The 26,656-nt window shown below is 35.1% G+C and overlaps 1 protein-coding gene across 2 annotated transcripts; it reads left to right on the forward strand.

Annotated features, from left to right (window-relative positions):
* Positions 1 to 9,502: 9,502 nt before the first annotated feature.
* Positions 9,503 to 26,496, forward strand: run (segmentation protein runt). Of its 2 annotated transcripts, none has more exons than XM_077437966.1 (3): positions 9,503 to 10,213; positions 17,930 to 18,100; positions 24,482 to 26,160. In XM_077437966.1, exons 1-3 carry the CDS (start codon positions 9,757 to 9,759, stop codon positions 25,165 to 25,167), a joined length of 1,314 nt encoding a protein of 437 aa, XP_077294092.1. In that variant the 5' UTR covers positions 9,503 to 9,756; the 3' UTR covers positions 25,168 to 26,160. The 2 variants fall into 2 exon arrangements, with proteins under 2 accessions (XP_077294092.1, XP_077294093.1); XM_077437967.1 differs by having other exon boundaries at positions 9,548 to 10,213; positions 17,945 to 18,100; positions 24,482 to 26,496.
* Positions 26,497 to 26,656: the final 160 nt, after the last annotated feature.

Raw genomic sequence — 26,656 nt, forward strand, 5'->3', positions numbered from 1 at the left:
ATTACGGTGTTATCCAAAGTCCTTAAATTTAAGAAGGATGTGCAAAAAATAGGAGCAAGTTCGAACGTAAAAAAGTAATAGACGCAGATTGCTATCAAACCACTTAGGTTTGGCCTAATTGAGCTAAAAAATTTGATGGTAATGCATTCTAAAAATTTAAGACAACAACCAAATATTATTTACTAAGCTACTCGTAGATATATTATATTTCATATGGAAGAACATCATATAAAATGAATTGTATTAAATCTAATATAATTTCGAAAAATGTTCAAAATATGAACTTTAGTACAGTTTGACTGTAGGATCCGGATACATTTTTCCTGTGTGTTTTCCTTTATTTTCTCCAGTTCTGTATGGGCTGGCACTTCCGTTCGCCCGCGGCTTGTTCCTACCAGAACAGGCGGTGAGGGATTCCTCCCACACCTTCTCATCATATCTTTTTCAGCTCCTATTGCCAACGTCTCCATTATACGTTCGTACACAGAATTTTTTCAACACCTTTCTACATTGCTCTTCCATGTATAATATGAAGAAGAATGGTAGGTGTGACGGGTACCCACTTTAGTAATGAAATATACATACATATATTATACCTACATATGTACGTAAATCATGATAAAAATTTCAAACATACAACCAACACCAACATTATAAATATTGAGAAGTGTTTTGGCTTGCTCTAAAATTGTATCGATTCGCAGAATGTATTTAGGTTGCGAAGATGTCTTATCTTGTCTTGGCACTTAGCTCGGTCAACGGATATTCGTAATTTTATGGATTAGAATGAAAAAAAAAGGTTTACCCCAAAGAGATGTTTTCCCCACTTTAACGAAATCGAACAATCGTTCAAAACAATGAAAATAGTTGGTCAAACGAGCCGCGCATACCTACTCCGGCAATATTGTTTACGTTCGAGCTTTCATAGCGATCGTATAACTTTACAGCGAGCTGACTTTTTAAGTGAAATGTTTTGTTCGTATCCTGCGTAAAAGTCTGATGTTTTCTTTTATTTTCGTCGGTGTATCGGTTGGGGGGATGAAGACCTAGGTCTGCTCTTTTGTTTTGCGGATATCTCGTGTACTTTTTTTTGTGTTGTCGCTATAGAAAATTTCACGCTGAATACGCGCTCTATCTTTTCGTATTTATTTCGACCGAGGTCCGCATTTATTTGGGTAACCATAAAGCTTTTACGGTGCCGTTTAATTAGGGTCCGGCTACCGAAATACAAAAATTATTTTGTTCGTTTGCGGGTTTATGGGTCGGACGCGACTTTCTTTACGTTGAAAAATTTTGCCGCCCTCCCACAAAAAATAAAGTAACAATTTTATTCGTAAAATATTCCTACGTAATTTTTACGGTACATATAGCACCTTTTAATCAAATTTTTAAAATCTTGCCATAGCGGTCTTACCAAATGCAACGTATATGCATATTTGTACTCACATGTTATATACCTACATATATAGAAAAAAACAACGATTTTTTTTAAAAGGTGAACTTTTTAGTGCATTTACAATTTGTTTTCTTTTCTTAAGATTTTCGTACTACCGTTTTATAGAATGATTAAACGTGATATATATTATATGATCGACGAGACGACATTCAACGCAAATTTTAGATAATTTTTGTAGAATATTCATAGATTACTTTTAAACTTTTTATCGATATCAATTCAGTATCAATATGAATATCAACCTTTTATCCAAATAGTTCAGGGCTGTGGGGAACTCTGCGGTACCGATTTAGCGTACCGGAGTACGTCAAGCGTTTTGGAATGTGTGTATTGTCTGTCTACCTTTATTCTTTTCCGTTTTCAGATGGTTGACTTTATTCATACTCAAATAAACTCATTGTATTTCGTATATCGATATAATTTCATCCAGTTTGAAGCTTGATATTATAATCAAAATTAAATTTCTCGATTTTGACCCCATTCATTAGTGATGGAAAATTTCACAAGGTATTTCGTCATAGGGACGTCGGGGAAAGTTTGTTATTTCCCGCAGTTCCAGACACGCGACAAGCCCCACAGACGAACATCCGCCTACTGTCGGGAGAGCGAGTGGTTCCTCCCGATCTCGCCCACCTCCCCAATCCCCACCCACCCTCAAAGTGGGTGGTGGGGGAGGTGGTCGCAACCGCGACCGCTCACGCCATTGGCCAAACCCCAAACTGACTCTTTCCGCACCCGCGCCGCCGCTTTTCCTCCCTCTCGCACCCGCGGGTTCGCAACTAGCGCCATCTCTTATCTCCCGGTTGCGTTTTGCGTTTTTTGTTTTTGACCCGTTTTTGCGTCCGTGGCGTGACAAGCGCAAGCCGCGAAACGGTTTGTGAAGAGTTACGTCCCGGTGCGGATATGCGCACACAAACATATCCTCACACGTGTGTGCGTGTAATAAAATTTTCGCATAAATGTATGCTAATAATTCTGTTAGTGCATATATTTATATTTTGAAAGTAGTGAATCGAATGCAATCGGATACTTCATTCGTAATTGGTATCGTTTCAGTGCTATATACATAGATATATGTATATTAAACATGACAAGATCCACTATTCTTGAAATGCTGCCCATATAGTAAGTATCAGAGGCCAGATTATAAGTTTTCGGGATTGATATCAAGCAGGTTGCCGATGTGAGACGATAGAATTCAATCAAATACGTGAATGAGAGCAGATGACTTCTATGTACAATGAAGGACGTAGACGTCGATCATATTTTTTTTATTTTTTTTTATTACATTTTTTATACCAAGAAGGCCTTACAGGTAAGCCCCAATGCGCCTTCCTGGCCAATTACAAACAATACAGCATTTTTAATTCACAAGTCGCTGAATTACGAGACACTGAAAACTCGCAAATTAACGAGACATCTATGAATTTTACATAAATTTTATTGTACATTAATCATACTCAAATAGTGGTGACACAGTAGGTAGGAAGGATTTTTAGCCAATTTTTAATCGGGAACCATTTCAACAATGAAATCAGAGAAAATTGGCAAAACTTCGATAGGAAACGATCGACCTGGAGTCACAAATATCCAGGTCTGATCAGCAGCATTACATATAATATTCTTTTCAGTCGAGTTCAGCTCATGGGATCGAACCCGGCGCCGCTAAGCAGAAGTTTAACGATCGAGCTATGCTGCTGGCTATAGATATATCATAGCCAACAGTATGGATTGGTGGTTGGGCTTTTGCCTAGCGCCGAGAGGGCGCCGGGTTCGATCCCGTGAGTTGACCTCGATTGAAAAGAATATTATCTGTAATGCTGCTGGTCAGACTTGAATATTTGTGACTCCATGTCGATCGTTTCCTATCAGAGTTTGTCATTTGTTCTGATTTCATTGTTGAAACGATTCCTCGATTAAATTGGCTAAAACCCCATTCTACCAACAATGTCACCACTATTTGAGTATGATTTATGTACAATCAAAATGTATGTTCAAAATTCATAGATATCTCGTCAATTTCAAGTGTCTCATAATTCAGCGACTTATGTAATAAAAATGCTGCATTTTTTGTAATTGGCCGGGAAGGCGCATTGGGGTTTACCAGTTAGGCCTTCCTGAAATATATATACATACATATGTATGAAAATGTTACTTTTAAATAAAGTAATGAATTAGGATTAGTTTTATAGACTATGGTATGATTGGTGGAAAAATATTAATTTAATTGAAACAGTTCAAAAATGACAATTCAGTTTCACCAGATCCGGTTGTAATGTATTGAGACAAATCAAGGAGTCGAATTCTGAAAAAGTTACTTTCAATTTTCAATATCATTCAAATTTTGCCAATTGATTGATATTGAAAACATTTAAAAATTATCGATTTTTTTTTTACTTTTATCTAGGTGGTAAAGGATGCTCATAGATGATTTTTTTCTATATATATAAAAATTAATGTCTGTGTGCATGTGTGTGTGAGTGTGTGTCTCGAATAGGCTGCTAAACCACTGAACCGATTACGATCAAACTTTCAGGATTTGTTGTGTGCATGTCCGGAAAGATTACTATGAAAAAAAACGGGAATGGAAACGGGAAAAACGGGAATGGGTGTCATTGCAACGCAATAATTTCAAATGTGTTTGGTACCTGCGTTTTTCCGACAAATGGGAACGGGCACGAGAACGGGAACGGGAACGGGAACGAGAACGGGAACGGGAACGGGAATTGCATGCGTTAATATGGCATTGCAACGCATGCCGGGGTTCAGCTAGTTATAAATAAAATAGATATCTTTCGGCAAAAGTGAGAATTCTCGACAGGGCGGACCCTCTAGGCTCGGCCGACCCCGCTCCTTCCTCTCATTGGTTGCTCTTTGCGACTACTCTAGTATTGTCGTGCCCTGAATTCTCTTTCTTTATAGTCAGTCCCTCAATACTGAGGATCGTGACCTTCATAAGCTGGGGTGTGGCTAAAGACTCCAGTCTTCCCTTGAAACAGCGTTTCGATGTGAATCAACGATAGAACAGCCAAGAGCCGACCTGATTTGATCAGTCCACCGTATAGGATATCTTCCTCTTCATCTCTTCCACCTACGGCACCAACCACAAAATGTTTTTCTAATCTACTGTCGTCCCTTCTTGCCACGTGCCCAAAAAACTGGATTATTCGTCGTAAACATATTCTTGAGATCATGTTTTCATCAACATCATCTTTTCGTATTTCTTCATCTTTTCATTTTTCATCATCAAACATCATCTTTAATCTGCAACTCTTTTATATTTGACCCATTGGTTCGCTTTGATATAAAAGCAAATTTATTAATATTCGCCAACAGCTCACTGTATTGTATAAGTTTGCTTTTATATTGAACTATTGTTTATCTGCGTTAGTTTTTTTGTGTTAGGTACTATATTTGATCAAATTTCATATAAATACGCGTGATAAAATTATTAATATTATAAGTTTTAATGTAAGTAACAAATATCTTGATAGTCTTACCCCCTGTTTTATAGAATATATGTAATTTCAATAAGGCATTTATAAGCAAACGTGTCTTATATAAAATTAATAGACAAGAAAAACAAGTTTTGATAGTAACATACATGTATGTATTTAGTTACTAAAGTAGGTGTACAAAATTAATTCATAGTATATATATAATAATTATGGCACGGGGAATATAAAATTGAGTTCGATATCAAAATTTCGTTAAGCCAATATAAGTTACCATTGGTGACGGATATTTCGAAAATAATAATCGCACTTCAGGTAAAAATTCAACAGGAAACTAATTGTAAAAAGCAACTCGAACCTCTGTATAATCCCTTCCTGTTAAATTGTACCTACTTCTACCGAAATAATAACGAGCACCGAAAAGGATTGCGTTCAATTACAATTTATTTCTCACATTTTATACAATATACTTGTGTTTAATATGTATACATATTTATTAAGAGACATACATATATGTATATATATTTAACAAATTTTTGAATATTTTTTTTTACATAAATTTGCTGATTTCGAACAAAAAATTTCATCGTAACTTTGTATTGCATACCCATGTACATACATAAGTATGTGTATAAAAATTAGCAGGATAAATCAGTTTACAAACGAATAAGTATATATATGTACATATAATTATATGTATATACGTGTGATCTTTCTATATAAAGCATACCAATTATGGAGAATTTATTTGCGAACACAGGAAATCCATAATCAAACGAATAACACAATAATTGGATTTCACCTAAAAATGTAAATACGTATATATATATATATGTATTTATATGTAGAACTAATTACACGTGCACAGTGCACACTGCATATGACCTATGCAAATTGAATTTTGTGTAACTATTTGTTTATTATGAATATTTACGAAAGTTGTGTAGGCTTTTATGTATTAATTTGTAATTAAAATTTTTCAAATTAATAAATATATTTTTCTAATGTGTTGATAAATAAAACTGTGCCAATAGGTGAGACAGCAAGGCGACTATGTCAGGCGCTTTGGATTAGGGCTGTGCTTTTAATGAAAAAATATATATATAAATATTTAAAAAAAAATATATATATATACATATATACATATATATATATATATATATATATATATATATATATATATATATATATATATATATATATATATATATATATATTAAAAATATATATACATATACATGTGTTCTTTGTTAGTCTATTTACAAATACTAAAAGTTATAATATCAACAAGAATAATTAATTCACGAATATTAATCAAAATGTTTACTTGCTGTTTAAAAATTTTGTCTCAAACCTGTTGAGTGTCAGTGTAATGATTTAACCTCGCGCTAACATCTTTCGTTACATCTTATTTTAGTGCAATTATGCAATGCATATTTTTTTTAATGAAAACGTTAAAGTATGTATGTATACATCTATACATATATCGTTATTTACGATGGTGAAAATTTTATTTGAATCTGCCACCGAACTAAATGGTGAACTTGAATTTTTTAATCTGTCAATTTAATTTTAAATTATGATAACAATCGTCATTTTTTATTATCTATTTAGTAGTATGCGATCTGTAGTCTATACTTTCCGTATCTCCATTTTCTCATTTATATTATTATGTTTATTTTTTAGCAAATTGCTAAGAAAATACAAAAACATTTTTATCATAATTAACATATGGTATAATATTATATGTTCATTCATTGCTCACATCATGAACTCACATTATTTATAATTGGTCAGTGAATATATAGTGGTTTTATAAGACACTATAATACATAACTGTAATTTAGAAATTTTATTAAATTATCAAATACTTACAGATCATATCGTGCGGTTCACACATAGATAGATATATACATATAGGATCCGGATGTGAAGGATTCCAAGTGAAACGCAGATTAAGTCAGAACTATGTATTTATTATAACATGTCTTCGGGCTTGTTCTCCAACAAGTGACCATAACAACACGCATCCGGTCTCTCCCATGCATACCACACACACACACTTTATCCCTAGCAGTTTGACCAACCACACATACGGCTCGGCTCGTTTAAAAATCATTTCTACATACATATACTATATGTATATATAAAAATAAGAAGAGGTTAGTAATGAATGTCTGTATGTCTTTTTGTCTCGTATAGGCTCCACTTAATAAAAGGCTTAATAATAGGCTCTCGTATAAACCACTTAACCGATTACGATGGAACTTTCATGATTTTTTATATGCATATCCGGGAAGCTTACTGTGAAAAAAAATCACCCAAAATCCGGAATGGGAACGGGAAAAACGGGAATGAGTGGCATTGCAACGCAATAATTTCAAATGTTTTCGCGTCGAGACTTGCGTTGTTAGGGTTAAATAAACAAACAATTGGATAATTTCAAATGTGTTCGCTGCCTACGTTTTTCCGAAAAATGGGAACGGGAACGGGAATTGCATGCGTTATTGTGGCATTGCAACGCATGCCGGGTTCAGCTGGTTATTTAATAAAAAAATATTTATTCATTCATAACGCATGTCTTCATATAATTTCAGTAATATTTGTAACAAATGATCATCGCTACAGTTCGAAGACAGAGTTTCTTATACATGTGTAGGTATGTACACACATATATGTACATAGCAGTAGCGTGCAGCGAAATTGTCTCTCTTTTTACCGTATAGCCTTACTTAATGTGCACGGGCAGGATACAAGAGGAATAGACAAAAGACATAAAATAGACAAAAGCGTATGCTTTGATATATGTACGTACATATGTATATATATATATATATATATATATATATATATATATATATATATATATATATATATATATATATATATATATATATATATATATGTAGTATTTAAAATAGTTAAATTTCTTCCCACTTTTATTTATTTAATTTTAAACATACAAACAGAATAATATATATATATATATATATATATATATATATATATATATATATATATATATATATATATATATATATATATATATACATATATAAGAAAAATACAAAGGAATGAAGTCTTAAATATTCTTAAATAGTATCTACTACATTTTTTAATAAATATATTATACATACATGACACAAAAACAAAATCAGCAATAAAAAATGGAAACCAAAAATAAAATTATTAATTATGGAAACAGAATCAGAGAAAAATAACATTAATCACTTTTTATCTATTCTTAATAATTTGATCTGTCTCTTCAATTTGGCCCTAAAATTAAACATACTATTAGAAACAAGATCAGATAATTTTTGTATATTGTCGTGGAGGTGGCAAATCTGGGCAATTATATAGTTACACTAGTGGTTTTATCCGGCTTCGCTCGGTATTTGTAATATAAACAGCTTAAACATGGCAAAACAATCTAATAGTAAACATTCACTTGTCTTTTTATTAAATTTATTTGAATCGATAATTTATTTGAATAAATAATATTCAACGATATCGATATCGTCGTCATAGAAACTTTGATTTGTTTTCAATGTTCCAAATAAACCTTACATACAAAGTTTCTTTCGAAATTTAATATTAGTTATTAGATACATTGCTATTGTAAAACGACGCTTTTTCGATTATCTTCAAAAGCTTCGAGCTCAGCTTTACATTATTTTTATAAAAATAATGTGAAGTATGTAATTAGTCCGATCTATTTAATTTAATTTATATTCGAAGACAAATTAAAAAAAATATAAGATTATAAAAATTATTATTTCTATTACACGTAAAAAAAATTCAGTCCGATTCGGTTAACGGTTTGGCAGATAATTTTATTGAATTCAAAAACTCAAAAAAAGAGGACATCTATAAGGGGAGGTACCATTTCCTGTCAACTTAAAAATTTGAAAAAAAAATTACGTCGTGTCGATAAAAATTTCAATAACCGATACTAAGTTTCAGTTCGATAGGACACACACACACACACACACACACATTTTTTCTAGATCATGAAAACGTGATCAGTGATCGATTCTGAGTTCGAATCAGTCAAAATCTCGAATTCGAATTTTCGCATGATCACAAAACTTCATCTATTGTTACTACGTATATACATACATAGATAAAGTATAAAAAAATATATATTTAGGATATAGCATACACGCGTGTTCTAGAATAATTAAATCAAATTTCTTCACACACATTCACCAACCCTAGTTTGCGCCCGAACACAATTACCTCAAGCTCACACCGATACATCACGGCCTGTTTGCGTTTTTACCAAAAAAAAAAAAAAAAGGCAAAATAAAAAGCGCCAAACCGCCGATACGCGCATCCCTCTCTAACGCACACACCCGTCCGCTCGCCCCGTCCTCGTCGATTTTTTTTAAAAAGTGCACGAGGAGGAGCAGCCGTCCCGCTCGCGCGCGCGCCGAACCGCCCCGGCGAAGGAGCGCGCCGTCTCCTTCCCGCACACGCCACGTTTTTACGAGACGCCCTCGCCACGCGCTCCACTATGGGGATTGGCGGGGGTGGGGGCACGTCATCCCCCCTTCAGCCACCGCACCACCCCCACCTCCGACCGCCGCACACACACAAAATATTGACCATCGGAAAAAGTTCTGTCACAGTCATCAGTCGAAATTGAGACTTGGGGGAGCGAGCATCACACTTGCGAGACGCACTCTCTCTCCCCCACCACTCGCTTTTCTTAGCGCGCGACTTGCAAACTCGCGACTGCGCGCGCACACCAAACTAATTCGCGAATTCGCGCGTTCCGTGTTTTCGCCGAAACTCTCGTGTCGTTCGATGTGATCATCTCCAATCCGACCAAAACGTCAACAAATGCATCTACCGGCCTCGCAGAACCAAAGGCTCGGCGCTGCCACCATGGCCGACATGTACGCCCACGTGCAGGAATACTACCAACAAAGTCACGGAGAGCTCGTTCAGACGGGATCGCCTGCGGTCCTCTGCTCTGCACTTCCGATCCACTGGAGGTCCAACAAAAGTCTCCCTCTCGCCTTCAAAGTGGTTGCCCTGGACGACGTCCAAGACGGCACTCTAGTCACCATCAAAGCGGGCAACGACGAGAACTCGATGGCAGAGCTCAGAAACTGCACGGCCGTCATGAAGAACCAAGTTGCCAAATTCAACGACCTGCGTTTCGTGGGCAGAAGCGGAAGAGGAAAGTCGTTCTCGCTCACGATCACCATCAGCACGTTTCCTCATCAAGTGGCTTCTTACATGAAAGCTATCAAAGTGACCGTCGATGGACCGCGAGAGCCTAGGACCAAGCAAAGTACGTACACGCACATTACATAAGTAGTTTCTAGTTGTATGTGTGTGTGTGTGTGTAAATTCCATAGCCGGCTACTGTTTGTGTTTGCAATTTGGCCACTCTTTATGATAAAACGTCCAATATTGACCCACGGTAAAGTTGTGTGTTTGTTGTGTTTGCTCACGCCGAAAAATCTCGTCTCAATGTAAACCGTAATTAGCCGTTGGTAGAGATGTATCCGCGTGCTATCATAATATCGTAATCCGTGTTGTAAAATCGGATTCGATCTAATATTTGTCTGTGCAAGTGTGTTGGTTGTTTGGGTTGGGATTTAAGCGTGCTTGGTGTCTTTTGATTAGGATGCAGTTGTTGTTTTTGAATCTACGTGGTATTTTTTGTTCCTTCGGCATTTGCTTGAGAAGTGGCAAGGCGTAATTATGAATGAGCGATGAATTTTTATAATGATGTATGCATTTTTGTCTGGTCTGATTACTAGTTAAATTTTCAATACAAACAAAAATACTAAAAATAGATTTTTTAATTCATTGTGTAATACTTTTAACAACATTTCAATAATACAATATTCCGATTTAAAAGGTATATATATAATTATTTTCTTCCAATTTGTGTTAAAAGTAGATATTTATTGCTGTTTTTTACGACAAATTTATTTTTAGTATGTTTTGTTGATGTTTTATATTACATTTAGACGAGTCACTTACCTTTGATTTCCGTTAATCATTATAATTAAAAGTTGAGTAATGCACTAATCGATTTTAATTGTTGATTAACAATTCTACACACCTTGCAGTTCTGACAAGTCTTATCCATTACACTAAGAGTAAAGTTTCCCCATCTGCTTTCTACCCTCAATCGATGATACCTATTTATAAGACTGTTTTATTGCTGTTATCTATAGTCCTAGAAAAGTTTAAATTGTATTCTAAGAATATTCAAATAGAAAATATTTTTAAGTTTAAAACAGAAGCGTATAAACTTGAGACAAATCTATTTATATATCTACTTATCTCACATGAAATACAGATATAAGTTCATTATATGATAAATAAAAACAATAGATATTGTATCGGTGTATTTGAAAGTGGCGGAAGTCCAATTTTCAAAAACTCTTTTTCTGTTTGACTTCATTCACAAATTATTATCACTTATTTTAATTCGATATGTCCAGATTCTCGAAAAATCAGACTAAAAGTATTGCAGACCACCAATATTTTTAAACGCAAAACATCATATTTAATAATTTGCGAAATACTTCTCGAAATGAAGAAAATTTGACTTATGCCACTTTCAAATATTTATAAATTCAAATATATATATAAATATATATTTGAAATATATAATGACTCATATATCGCTATTTGCTAATTTGCCCAACTATAACGCTAATTTGTCCAAGCTACTCTTCCGACAACTACAAATACTACTCGTACGTCATATGAACGTATGCTTCTGTATAGCCACTTTTGTATCTATAGCTCGGAGCAGACTAGTTAATCCGAAGATTATGTGGATCTTCAGTGGACGTGCTGGTTCACTGACTTTCAAGATCTGGCCATTTGAGTTTTAAAATACCGGTAAGCCGGTAAGCCGCGTTTTATCCACTTTTTCGTTTCCACATCGTGGCTGGCCTAATCCAAATTTATCTGTGTGTTTACCTTGACGCCACACGAAAGGGGAGTTTCGGCTTATTTATTTATACGTATCTGTACGAGAAATACATACAGATACATTTGTGTATGTGTGTGTGAATCTTGCTCGCGAGCCGCCACTGCTCTTTTTGCGTTCGTCCTCCCCCTCCCCCTGCTCTTTGCCTCCACTCCTCAAATGAGTTCAAATATTTATTAATTGGCATTATCTCGGTTTATCTCAAAAACGGACCATAACGGGCTTGCCCAATGCAAACATTCGAATTTTAAATTAATCCCACCCCGTATTAAATGCTGTTTACAAAAAAATCGTATAGATTTACGAACTAAGATTATATTACGCATACATATGTACAAAGATAGGAATAAAATTAAAAATAAACGATTCGAAAGTATTATTTCCTCGTCTGTATAATTTTCAAAAGATTTTTAATACCGACTTTACACTGCATCAAAAAAACAATATTATTCTGAAGTTGAAAAATTCATGGAATTTCTGTGTATATAGCAATTCCTCTACAATTAGCATGGTAGAAGTTTAATTAGACGAATTTGTGTCCCGGTAGGCAATCCGCCAGACTTGCGGCTCTTTTGACGAAACTATGCGGTCTAGATGTTCGTGTTTATTTGATTTGTCAGACATAAAAACAAAAATAAATCGTGTAAATGCTCCGAAACAAATTTCGATTAGTCTGTATTCAAAATGTTTGATTGCATGGGTACTTTTTATCACCAAACTATTTTTTTTTTATTTTTCTTTGTCTACTCATTTTATTGAGAGATTTAATAACTACGATCACAAATTTACTAATTGCCTACGTTTCTTTAAATTAAGGGTTTTAATAGTTTGTTATAAAAGTTGTCACATTAATCCATGTAGTCCAAGTATTGGTAGAAAATGCATTTTTTTATGATTCAGCATATTTTCTTTGGCAAAGCTTGAGAGACTGAATTCTGTCCAGTTTTCATAATTTAACTTTTTTCTATATATGTAATTTAAAAGTTCGACAAACTGTGAGGGTAAATCTTTGAGCGACAATATATATATTTTTTTGCTTACATCTTCATCTCCTTATCGTACGCAGTTTGATTTGTAGAAACTTCTTTCTAGGAAATAAACCATACTTTTCCACGTTCTTTTTAGCTGTATCAAGGTGGCATTTTTACCAAAATATTACTGTCTAGCCTTTCACACATCCATACAACAAACCCTAGCCAACTTACTAAAAATTTATCGATGATTTTGTTTTTAGCCCTCTAACTTATGTTCTGGCCTAGCTCATTCTCGTTCAGTATTCAAAATGTTATGGAATGTGTAAAATGAAAAAAAATCTATAAATTAAATATCACAAAATTTTGATTGATTTTATTCTTGACTTGACAAAAGCGCTATTATTATACAAACTTACTAGCAACTACATACTTGCCTATTCCCTGGTGGAATCATAGCAGCAGCAGTCCACACAAATCGTATTTTATGATTGTCGTAAAATATTGAAATGTCTCACATCTTGTAGAGGCAATTTGTTTTAATGCCCGCAGCTCGGGCAATCGCATTTATTAATGGACGAGAGTCGTGTGAAATGGTCGCTCTCGATTTAATTTATTCTGTTTACATTCAGACGACAGGACAACCGCCAGATTCCCTACACACTTTCGTACAACTCTATTTATTATTCAAAAATATATCAACAACCAAAGTGTGTGCGTATTTTTTAAATTTATTACTATTGTTCTTGAATTTCAAAATGCTCCGAGCATTTTTCTTCGCAACATTTTCGACAATCCATTAGCCGAATTCACGAAGAAGTTTACAAAAGTGACAGCATTTAACTTACCTCAAAAATGCTATTTGCGGGGATTAAAACAAATCATTCAAATCACATTCCATATACAAAACATTAAAGATGTCTTGAATAATTAACGACAGCTTTTATATTCAGTGTCGCCAAGTCTTTCATGTCATATCGAATGACTCCGTTGGTACATGCGCATGAGAGGATGTTATACCTATACTGTACAAATAAACAAGACAATAATTCAGAGGAAGTTTATGTGGAAACGTTTGGACTAAATATAAAATAATTTTTCATAATGAAAAAGTTAAAAGTACGAGTGTATACACATACATACATTCATGTATCGTATCGGAAGCTTTTTTTTCGCCGAAACAACAACTGTATTAGAGGCGATCGTAAAATGTTGATGGTCGTTTTATGGCGATCGTGCGAATCCGAAACCGAATCGTTTTCAAAATCTACTCTATTCGACTTTCGCATGTTCCGATTCGATATTGAATTTTGCGCGGATTTGAAACGTTCGCGCGTTCTACATAGTTAAATAGCGGATGCGAACAATAGGCTCGGTGGCGGCTTGTGGGGTGAACTTTACCGAGTTTTGTCGGGGGTCGTGGTCGTCGAGGGGTTGACGGCTGTGGTAGGCGGGACTTGCAGGGTTGGGGTTCTCTCCTAATGATGGCCAGCCCCGAAGTCTTCGCTTCGTTAAAGGGTGAAGTGGGGAAAGTCACGCGATTCTGTGGATTCTACGCAATGTCTACCCATAAAATCGCTATAAAAGCACGGGCATAAATAAACATATTTTGAGAATATTTTATGGCTGAAATTGTAACCGTTAAAGCGGTGTACGATCAATCACTATATATCCAGACTTTTATATCCATTTACCAAAACTTGATCGACCAATTCTAAACAAAATTGCGAGTTAACGAACAAGGGCGCAGACACACAGAGGCACGCGTTGCGTGTTTTTTTTTTCAAATAGTTTTGCACATGTAAAAAAACCTTAGCACGAATAATCTATGCTTATGGCACCCAGGCCTGAAATCCTGCTATTGACATAGGCTTGACGGTGATTGATAACTAGAGATAGGATAGTCACAGTGCTATCTATTGTTCGGCAAACCTTTAACAATGCATTTACAACCTTTGAACAATACACGGCCCCCTCGGGCTCCGGTGACTATTGATAACGGTAATTCACATATTTGATGAAATGTAGGAGAAACTTGCTGAAACAAACCCTGCGCTTTTTCTCTACGGGAGGCCGTAACACGTACTTAATAATATTTAATACCGTAACAGCTTTAATACAATTAAATCAAAAGTTTAATTAATTCTCATTTTATTTTAAACTAGTGGTTTTACCCGGCTTCGCTCGGTATTTGTAATATAAACCGCTTAAATATGACTAATCTAATAGTAAACATTTTATTAAATTTATTTTAATAGTTTTATTTTTTATAAATTTATTTGAATACTTATTTGTTTTTTTTATTAAATTGACTGTCACAAACAAACAAACATATATACTGTCTCTTTCGAAATTATATGTATACCAGAATCCAGCGCCTGCGCCTTCGCCCCCGAAGACTTCGAATCCTTTGAATCGAAAAAATCGAATCGGCGCCTTTGAATCGAAAAAAAAAATCGATGACTTCACGGATTTACGAACTAACAATACATATGTACATACAAAGTCTCTTCCGAAATTATATATTAGATTACTTTGTAATTGCATCATCTTTAATTTTGAATCTACACAGACAATCTTTTCCGTTTGAATGGCCCCATTTGTATAATGATGGGTTCATTGGATCGTTTTTGTTCTGCGTGGTAATGATCAGTAGAGATCGGCGTCAAAGTTGCTTTCATTCTCAAAAAATCTCATACTATTATTAACCTTGTTTTTGCTCTCTTCTTTTGTTTGACAATAGTGAATCATTTTTTTGTGCATGAAAACAACTTCGACACCGATCTCTGATGAATGATGATCAGTCTTAGGAGGTTGATGGATGGTTTTCTCACAATAAATATTCAATTTCTTAGAAAAACCATCCTTTTTTACTGTCATGCTTTGAACACTAATGGAGTGGTCTATTTTTATTTGAAAAACAACCTTCCAACGCCGATCTTGTAATCGTAATGATTAAATATGACGTATTTGAACTATAATACTGATAGACTAATATTTTGTAGTCTACGATTTATGTGGTTGTTAGTTATAGGTACCTCTCTCCATATTATTCTATCACTAGGTGCAGAACAAACAGCTATATTTTGAAAACGTACTTTTCATAGAGCTCATTTGTGTGGTTATGTACCATAGGATTAACTGCAGTTCAATGCGTGTTTGATGTTGTTTAGTACACATTGAAGAATCTTTTGAAATACAAATGAAGGTCTTTCCCTCAATTTTTAAGGTTCATCTTTGCTATTTTCTCAGCATTCCACGAGGTTTTCCTTTGATGTATCCAGGTCGGCGGTAATCGCCCGACCGCGCGGTTAAGTTTGACATAAACACCACGCCGCCGGCATATGGTCTTCGGGGTAAAAACGGTAGTCCGAACGGGTAAACAAACGGGTCAAAAACTGTCTGGGCAATGGGGAGTAATGATATTTGAGCGCGGATTGATAAAACAAACACCGCGAACCGTTCAAAAGGAGCGCCGACTCTAAACACCGGCCCCGGCCCCCGCATTAAAACACTCGTGTTTACGAACAGCTTCTTCTTTGAGGAACACCTATTTTTTACACTCGTCATCAGATGCTTTCAATCATTAGTAATTACTATGATAGACTCGTTTTCGTCATTCCAAAGTGCACATGTTACAGTCAAAATGTACATTTCATTAATTCATGAACATACTAGTTTGTTCACACACGAACTAATCTGGACAGTTATAGTTGGAGGTAGGATAGCCAAGGGGCCGCTCATTGTTCCATTGTCGTAAATCCTTTGTAAAAAAGGTTCGGCAAACCTTTAACAATTCATTTACAACATTTGAACAATACGCGGCAACTTCTGGGTCCGGGCTTTAGTTATAGTGTATACAATAACAAATTGACCAACAAACTAGATTATTCATCTACTAACTATTATATAGGCATAAGTGCATCACAATCGTTTGTGCCATCCTCTATGTATACATAGGTTGAAATATTTTTAATATTAATTATAACAACGTTTACGCGGAAACGTTAATTATAACAACGTTTTAATGCGGTTTCCATAGGATTTCCCATTTCAAACAGCTCAAAAGTTTGATGCAACACGGTGAATCTATTTGAAGATAGCTTTTGACTGTTAGGACTTAAACTTAAAACCTGTATGATCAAACCAGTATGTTCGTGAACGAACCGTAGTGAACACTTGGACTGTAACACATGCATATGAATATATGAAGGGGTCTTCCACTTATTAGTTGACAGTCGATATTCCATATTGAATACATTTCGTCAATATTATGCCTAATTTAATATGATGCCTCGTCGAATTTAAAATTTAAAAACTGTTATAACTTATAACAGGAAAGCTGTTGTTTAAAAATCTATGAGTGATTAATCATCTCATTGTGGTTGTTATTTATTGAGGATGAATGAAGCGTGCATGAAATGAAGTCAATATTTGGATCATGTATTTTTAAAATGGAATAAGGTTTGATATTGCATATAATATGATAAATTTTTTCATGCCATAATATATTTACGTAATAAATTTACATAATAAATCTAAGTTTATATAAGTTGACTACATCTGTTTAGCATAATCAAATTGAATTCGACCTGTGTTATTAGTTACTAATTAGCTATTCTTGATATCATTGGTCGACTTTTTTTTACACTTGCAAGCGATGCAAGCGTAAATATGTAGATATTTAGCAATGTCTAGTTACATAAATACGTGAAAATCTGAGCTTAAGTTTGAACTTTTTATAGTTTCATTTATGCATCGTATACGTATGTACATATATTTAAATTGAATTTAGTATGCCAGAAAGCGGACCGTCAGTTTTGAGCTCCTATCTGGCAGCGTGCTAGTGGCAGCTCGAAGCTGTTTGTTGATCGTGTGAAACGTCTCAATATACTGTCGGCAATCTTTTAACCAGAAGCTCATCCTTGTGTTTATACGTTTTGATGTGCGCATAAAAATTTGTAATTACACACGATATTAAAACTTGTTTACATTTATGTCTTTATGCGCGGCATATTGAGCTTTGTGTCGCCTTCCCCTCCACACAGTAAACGATGACGATGATGTTAATGGTTTGTAGTGTTTTTTTCCGCAGATTTCGGGTATGGTCATCCTGGAGCTTTCAGTCCATTCCTGCTACCACCAGGCTGGTTGGACGCTGCGTATATGAATGCTGCCTATCTTCCAGAATACTTCAGACAACCACTTCAAATCAGACCACCATCTGGCATTCATCCTTCACTAATTAAAGGTAATTTTATCAGGTTTTAATTTTAAAAATCTATTCAGTAGTTCTTAATTTTCATGAAAACATCAAAATATATTATATATTACTATTGGATTCTTCACAAGATAACACTTTACATATTTACATTTGAAATGATATGCTGTTTACCGGGTGATATTCCCCCCGATATATTTATCAACTGGTTTTGTAAAGCAATCGCGCTTCAATGATTCTAAACAATTTATAAAATAGTATAAATTAACAGTTATTTTATAACTTACAGCCAATCTTTATAATAAAATATATATATATATATATATATATATATATATATATATATATATATATATATATATATATATATATATATATATATATATATATATATATATATTAATTTTATACTGAAAGATGACATTAATACTCCTCAAAATCGTTATATAGTAATTTGAGATTAGCACTATAAATTTCCATTAGTACATTACATATGTAAAATGGATATATGAAGAGATTGAAATGGCTTAGGACGAGTCACGCAGCTAAAAGAATGGACAAAAGAAGTGCTGAAATGGTACCCGAGAGAATGTAAAAGGGTGAAAGGAAAGCCGCAATGAAGATGGCTAGATAAAATCAGTAAAATGTGTGGGGTGAGAGGGATAAGAGTTGCGCAAAACAGAGACGAATTGAAGCACGTTGAAGAGGCCTTCATCTAGCAGTGGATGGTGACGGGCGTAGATGATGATGTCAATATACATATATGTACATATGTACAGTTTCGTTATCAAGTACTCGTATTATTATACATCTCAAATAAGAGGGAATAACATAAAATGCTTTACCTAAAAACGAAAAAGAAATGTTTGATCAAAACAAAAAACATACATAATCAAACATGTGTCAATTGAATGCTGATAATTTTTTTTGACATTAATGAACATCCAAAGAATACTTTCCCAAATACGAGCATCCATTTTAATCGCAGATACTAGAGTATCATTTATATGTTCATATATTACAGTTTTTCAGTTTGAGGATAGTTAGACAGTAATAATAGTACGACTACAAATCCGTAGCGACAAAGTGCGGTATCTTTGCATCGTGTTCGCTTCGAGTGGGGTGCTTTTGTCGCACGGTGGTCAAACGGGGGGAGAGCCCGGGCTGCGCCTCCCCCCCAATGGGGCCCCCAGAGCCCCCTCGCGGCTACCAGCCATCGCCATAAGTGCAAAATGAAAAAGCCGTGTCCGCCGCCGCGTTCGAGGGTCGGGGGTGGGTTGGTTCGCTTTTTTCGCAATTGCCTGCCCGCGGGCCGCGAATCGATAGTCGCTGGCGTCTCCTGCCATCCACCTCTCCAATTTATTATTTTGTCGTTTCATTATTTTGTCCCGGTCTAATTAGAGAGATGCATAATTAGACCAATCGCGGCCGAATCAGGCCTGGCGATCGCGGAAACCGGAAATGACCGCCGTTGATTGGGTCGCGCTCGATCACCGATTGCATTAGTTTTTCAATTTATTAGCCCACGTTCATATTGCAACGGTCGTCTTCTCGTCACTTAATTTTATTTACTGCCACCGGAAAAGCTTTTATGCTTTGACGTTTTCAATTATATTATATTTTGTCATTTTTAGTTCAGTTAAAAGGAAATAAAACTTGTTGAAATTTCTATTCTCAAAATTTCTTCGATTCTTCATTATGTTTGATAGTTTCAATTCAAGAAATTACTAGAAATACGAATACAGTCAGTGGTTAATCTATCTAAAAATAATAATCTTTGTCGCCACCTTATATTCATAAAGTACATAATTGGAAAAACTCTCCTTTTTACATTTCATTAGACGATTACTACTTACAGTTCTTCATCTGAGTTTTTTTATATATTTCTATTTTTAGCATGGTGCCATTACAGGTTGCCCCCAAGAGACACTTATAGTTAAGCGTAAATCAATTTGAAATTATATTCAAATAGTGGTGACAAATCGGCAGTAATTTGGTAGCCAATTTGGTGAGAAACCGTTTCAACAAAGATGAATTGACAAACTTGGAATTAAAGTCACAAATATCCTAGTCTGACCAGCAGCATCGCAGAAGTACTGAGAATAAATTCTTTTCAATCGAGGTCAAACCAGAGCTTGAACCCAGGACTTGTCAGTGGTTAACATTAACGCAACCACCAAGCAATGCTTCGGCTTTTTTATGATTTTTATTGTTCGCGCTATCAAACGTATCAAACGTACTTTCAAATAGGCCGCTAAATGTAAATTTTTAACTTGGCGCATATTTGGCAATTTTCCATTTTCAAATTTAGTACCCTTACTAAAAACTAACCAATTTCTGTAAGTGTGTTCGCTTAATTCATGAATTGAGAATGTATTCCAAGAGATAGTTAAAGAATTATCTCTGATACTTGGCATTCTTTCGTTCAGAATGAATCCCCTGAATAGAAGCTCTTATACAATCCTCTAATCGTCAGATTCGAGATCACGTTAAAATGTTTCGGCTATAATTCAGTTTAGTAAGAATACTTATTTGCGGCCGAGCTTTAATAATGGTCTGAGAGCAAATGCCGATGGTCTAAGGGGGTGAGAGTAGGGGGTTGTAGGAGGAGTGCTTCGCACGTACCACTTCTCTATATTATCCGGGGTGTAGAGAGCCCCTGACCAGAGGTTGTTCGTTCGTTTTTCACTCCTTTTTTCCCAGTCGTTTCACACAGGTATTGAAACGTGAACCCGACCACCTCTCCCAGCCTCCTCCCCTTCTCGACGAACCCGTCGCCGTTCCACCCCTCCGGCTAAAGTACCCGGTCTCTGTGAGCAAAGCACTGCACTCTTACTCGTTCGGCTACAGCCTGTTATTTTGTACCCGGGTTCATTCTGGCACCAACTAGACAGATTTATAAGTTCGCATAGATATACGATTTTTCAACACTTGCATTTTTTATAAACCACGCTCTCAACTAATTAATTACCATGCAAAATTTGATGTATCTCTTGCATTCAATTGAAACAAATACCTTGTACTGTCATATTGTAACGAAATTAAATTAGATTGCTTAAAACTTGTTTATTATTGTAGCTCACATTTTTAATTCGAACTACTTATATATAACAAAATATGTATAATGTGTTCAATTGATAAAAAATAAAGTAAAAATTATATGTATCTCTAGTTATTTGAAAGTTAACTTTATTTGAAATATTGTGAAAAGTTATATTTTACTGACAATGACTATATACTATTACATTCTCGCAGGAGTAATGTGAGTAAAAAATAAAAATAACCCATGTATTGCATTGGAGAGTGCGCTTAAAGTGGTCAAACATCGCGCTGCCATAGAAACGCTGAAAATTGAAATGAGAAAAAAAGCATGTATGTACATACTTAGTAGGAAAAAGGCCGAGAGAAAATGGTCAGTACCGAGCTTTTTCTCTACCCTGTCTTTATGTAACACGATACACCCTTTGGCTGTACATACATTCTACGACTTTAGTGTGCGCCATGTGCATTTGAAAAGCTCTCGAATATATGTATAATACATGCAATATATCAACGAGAAAAATCACACAATTTTGAGATCGTGCTCGTATTCCACAATTTACGCCTCCGAAAATTCTTCAGACGTTATTCCAAGTCTCGCGATAGTATTTATTTACCCAGGAGCAACAGCGCTAATAAATATACGAGTTTATAAAAAAACTCAAACGAAAACGACCGATACTAAAAATGTACCTAAAAATTTAATATACATATACAACTGTTGAGTGCAAGTGTACTCGTGTCGTTGCCGCTTGTTACGCGAGAGTATTCTTTTTGAGAATACTTAAGCACTACACAGACCATAACGGGCAAGTAAAATAACACCCTATGACTCACCCTTGAACTATGCAGAGGGATGAGGGATGAAAGGGATGTGAACGGCAGGCCGCAAGAGGGAAGCTGTTGCATGCCTCTCGCACGCGCTGCACCAACGTGCAATGTAACAATACATGAAAAAAACATTATTTCACAAATTAAATATGTTACGTGATCTATCCTTATTAAGTTAAATTTTAATACTTTCATATTACAAAATATATTTTTTATAAATTCAAATTCAAATTTTTTTCACTCGCTATAATTCGGCTAAAAAAATATTTTCGATCATACAAGTATTTTCACTTGAATTTTATTATTGCAATCAATATTCAAATATAATTGATTTATAAATGCGTGGGTGATGGTGTCGTAAATTTTATGCGAAGTAGAGATTGATTTTTCGCCGTACGAGCTGTTGTTGCTTTTTATCGTGCACACGCTTCGCAGCCTCGGCGTTTGGGGGTTGCTTATTAGCCTACCCCATGGTGTAGGGCCCCATGGCCAAATGAACCGCGAGGGGGTGGATATAAGGGTGCATAATTGCAGCGAGATCAACGGACACGTTTTACTTTGGGGCGACCGTCAGGGCCACCGGTGGATTACCAGATTGTCGCAAGGGGAAACCCACCCCAACGAAAGATTTTTGCAGAAATCAAGCGATATTTCCACGTTTATACAATACATGTACATATGTGTATTATTCCTTTAATTAAAAATATTTAGCGTAAAGTTACGATTGAATTCCGAGACGCGGTGAAAGGCTCGGGATGAAAAACTAACTGTAAGCTCGATTTGACGTTAGCTTGTTAGCTTAATTAAGCTTTGCCGGATTCCTTGAAAAACTCGTAGTGTGGAAAAATAAACTGAAAAATCCACCGCTCAGTCCAGCACATTTGACGTACACACGGTCGAGGATTTTCATTTGGAACGTTAAAAAAATCTAATGGAAAGAGAACCGAAAAAAATCACTTATTAAAACCAGTGTTAAATTGATTTTTTCGTCGGCTTATACATCAACTATGGAGCATTTGAATTGAATTGTTTTTTTTTATTTTATGTCGTAACTAACAATGTAGGGATTAAATATTTTCGAATTTCCAACTATTGATTTAAGTATATAAGTATAATATATATGTACATATACACATATAAAACATCTTTCATTTGCAACTATTGTGATGTCAACTTAAAATTTATGATCTTTCAGAAATTAAAGTAGATTCATCGCAATACCATTTTAAAATTATATAATTTAGATTTACATATGTACATAATGTTCTTTTTCAAAATTGTAATTATTTATACAATTTTGTAATTATTTATACAATTTTTACGTATGTACATATATTGTTTCTTTTGCGGTAATGTGTAGTTGATCTGTTGCAATCTATAATAGTTGGACAACCGACTCGTTCTACGACGAAAGGGTTTTTCAAATTGTATTCATTGGTGGAGTGGGGGGGGGGTGGCCTCATGTTGAGGGTTTTATAGGTTGACTTCATTGACCTTTAAACTGGCTTTAAATAAATGTAAACTTAAGTAAAATAATAGCTTTATTGATGGCTTCCGCCAGACCTCTTTACCAACTTTTGATTTGCGACTCTACATTCATTGCTAAGACTGTATATGTAGTTATATGTATATTTTTTAGTTATTTATTTAGTAATCCAATACAAAATCCATCAATCAAACCAATTTAAATATAAAAAATGCGTAGCCTTAAACTTTGTTCTAGTTGGATTAGTTTTCAAACAAATCAATACCCATTTTAAAATATTTTAGTTTTTTTATTTTTATTTATTTTTGTATCATCGTAATATGTGAATGAATTTCAACTAAACCCAAAATCGAAACGTGCTAAATACATAAATATCATACGATGATGAACAAAAAATTATTTAAGATTGACAAATCAATATCGAAGCTTGTCAAAAGTGCACAACGAGTATTGCGTATGTGTACCATTCATACATATATAGTGGGGGGTGAAGTGGGGCGGCTTTGGCGCTCTGCTCCCCCATCGCCCACCCCACTGGCCCCTCACTTCGGCAACAAATCAACACCGAAACATTTTCAATGTCCGTTTTTCGATTTATGACCGTCATATATACGGTACGATGTTTGTGTGCGCTGTGGCATATGCAGCTCCCGTGCAAAAACCATGATGCGGCCTACCATTGTCAGGCAGCGTGCATAATCCATAAGCGGCCACGACTGTACTACAGACGATTTCAAAGGAATTAAAAAAAAATCGAACATACACATACCGGAATTGTGCCACTTGTAAAACATCAGCCTTTTGCCATCATACGTATCATAGTTCAATCTCAAACATTGTAGTTAGAGTGATGTGTGACTTTTCTTCCTGTACGTAATATACATACATATGTATGTACATAGAGTAGCGAGCTGCTTATATAATCGTATAGTACTCAACCTAACTAAATAAATTTAAATATCCCTATTTATGTTAGTCTCAGTTATTCATCTCTCATTGCTATACCTGCTGAAGATTTTGAAAGTTTTACTAATTTATATTTTTATTTGTTACAGGTGCATCTGGTACGTCACTTCCAGGAAGTTCTCCGGCCATTCCTGGGTCTGACTTTTTCTCGCTGGCATCCAGCGGACTCAACCCAGCAGCCCTTTTACCACCACCAGGAACTTTCTTACCCTCCAGTGGACTCTTGCCATTCGCTCCCCACCCTGCAGAGTTAGCCCTCAAATCGCTACACCCTGAATTGACGCTCAAGAACGGAATCAGCCCTTATGACACATTCACGAACTTAGGAAGAAGTTTACAAAGCAGCGTATCATCGGCAGACGCGCTCAGCGTAAGATTATCTCCCACAAGTAGTAGACAGAGCGTAAGCCCACCAGCAACCATGACGAAAAGCCCAGAACACCACAAATCACCAAAAACAAATTCCTCCGAGGTTAATTCAACGAACGAACTCAATTCGAGCGACGACTCCGACGAAGAGACGATAGAAGTCGTCAAATCCGCTTTCCATCCTGCGAGACCTGCCAGTTTGGAATTGAGAGAGGTGAAAAGAAGAAAAATAGAAGTAGGCGAGATTCAACATCCGGATTCGACAGTTCAAGACAAGCCCAAAATAGGCAGGAACGAGTTGAAAAGTCCCGTAATGAGATCCAGGGGTGGATCTGCAAGTCCCACTTCGACGAAGCTCACAAGTGCCACAGTTTCGACGCATAAAACAGTATGGCGACCGTATTAACGCAAATACGTTAAAAAATGTGATGTTTGCAATAATAAAAAAGAACAGTATGTAGGATAAAACAAAATGGATAAATTCAAAATCGGATATTTGTCCGGTTTTAATATATTATGTAAATACGGCAGGAGCGGACCGGTGCTCGGCTTTCCATTATATCGCGCGGATTTAAGCCGATAATTCCCAATGACGTATGTATTGTATATATATCGTAACTGTAAATAGTTTGCGCGGATTATATTATTATTTATAGGTACGGTGGATATTGTTTCACTTTTTTTTGTTTTATTTCATTCGTATTTCACTGCATCGTGCGCTTAAATTAATTATTCTGCGGCAAGTGGATGCATGGGCGAAGTGGGCGGTATCGCGACTCCCAGCATCACAAGAGCTGCACCCGCCTCCCCAAAAATTCGTGTAAATTCATGTGCGCTCACAACGGTCATCTGGCGTAATTAATGATCGGATGAAAGGTCGTATATTTGTTGAAGGGCGTGCACTTTTTGCAATATGTGCGTTTTCGTGTGCACGTTGTATGGAATACGAACGATTTGTCAAAACGAAATTGAGATGAACCGATGTGAACGCGACTGTATACCGTACTAAAATTGCCTATTATTGCAAAGTATGTGCCAGATTTTGTGACGTTTTATAAATGATTGTCACTGCTATTGTTTAAGATGTCCAAAATTTATCAACATTCAGATGTAAAACGGACCAGCACTGATTATTATTCAAATTGAATAATATGTTATATAACAAGCAATTTTACTAACGAGGCAGTATTGCCATGATTCTACTAAATTCAAATTGAACTCAATTTCAATATTGATTATTAAAAGAAAAAACAAACAATATTGAATGTATATGCTCTCTTATTAGTTAATAGATAAAAAATTATGTAGTATGTATAGTATTTGAAAAAAATGTATAACAGGGTAAGCAATATGTACATAAGTGATTCATTATATTAAACATACATTATATTACATGTACAGAAAAAGTATAAATTATATTTAAATAAATAAAGAAAAGAGAAATCTATTATATTAATAGAAATTTAGCTTCTGATTTTTGCTTAAAAAAATAAATATTAGCAATACTTATGTTACTACCTACGTGTGAAATTTTATTTTAATTTTTTTTCAAAATATATTTGTACATTGTAAGATATGTGAATAGTACAAAATAATTTATTTAGTGTGAAAATTATGGATTTTGTTCTTCGAATTACGATATATACGATCCAATATGTATATGAAACAGTTTGTGATTATAAATGATAGGTTGATGTGTAAATATTTAAAATTCGAGAATATAAAATTTATCGATAAATAAAATAAAATATCAAATTAAATCGAGCGCATTTTCATTTAACATAAAAATAATCATCACAATCAACACATGTATGTATGTAGATCCAAGATACCTATATATATTTATATTTGTACAAACAACAATTGTTTTATGACATCAGACCATGCCACCTATG

Source organism: Arctopsyche grandis, chromosome 9 (assembly GCF_051622035.1).
Source record: "Arctopsyche grandis isolate Sample6627 chromosome 9, ASM5162203v2, whole genome shotgun sequence".
NCBI lineage: Eukaryota > Metazoa > Arthropoda > Insecta > Trichoptera > Hydropsychidae > Arctopsyche > Arctopsyche grandis.

Bases quoted from the DNA above. Each gene is read 5' to 3' on its own strand.
- run (XM_077437966.1), top strand. From the start codon at position 9,757: ATGCATCTACCGGCCTCGCAGAACCAAAGGCTCGGCGCTGCCACCATG. The intron at 10,214-17,929 runs GTACGTACACGC...AATGGTTTGTAG, and splicing joins AGAGCCTAGGACCAAGCAAA to TGTTTTTTTCCGCAGATTTC. The intron at 18,101-24,481 runs GTAATTTTATCA...TATTTGTTACAG, and splicing joins TCATCCTTCACTAATTAAAG to GTGCATCTGGTACGTCACTT.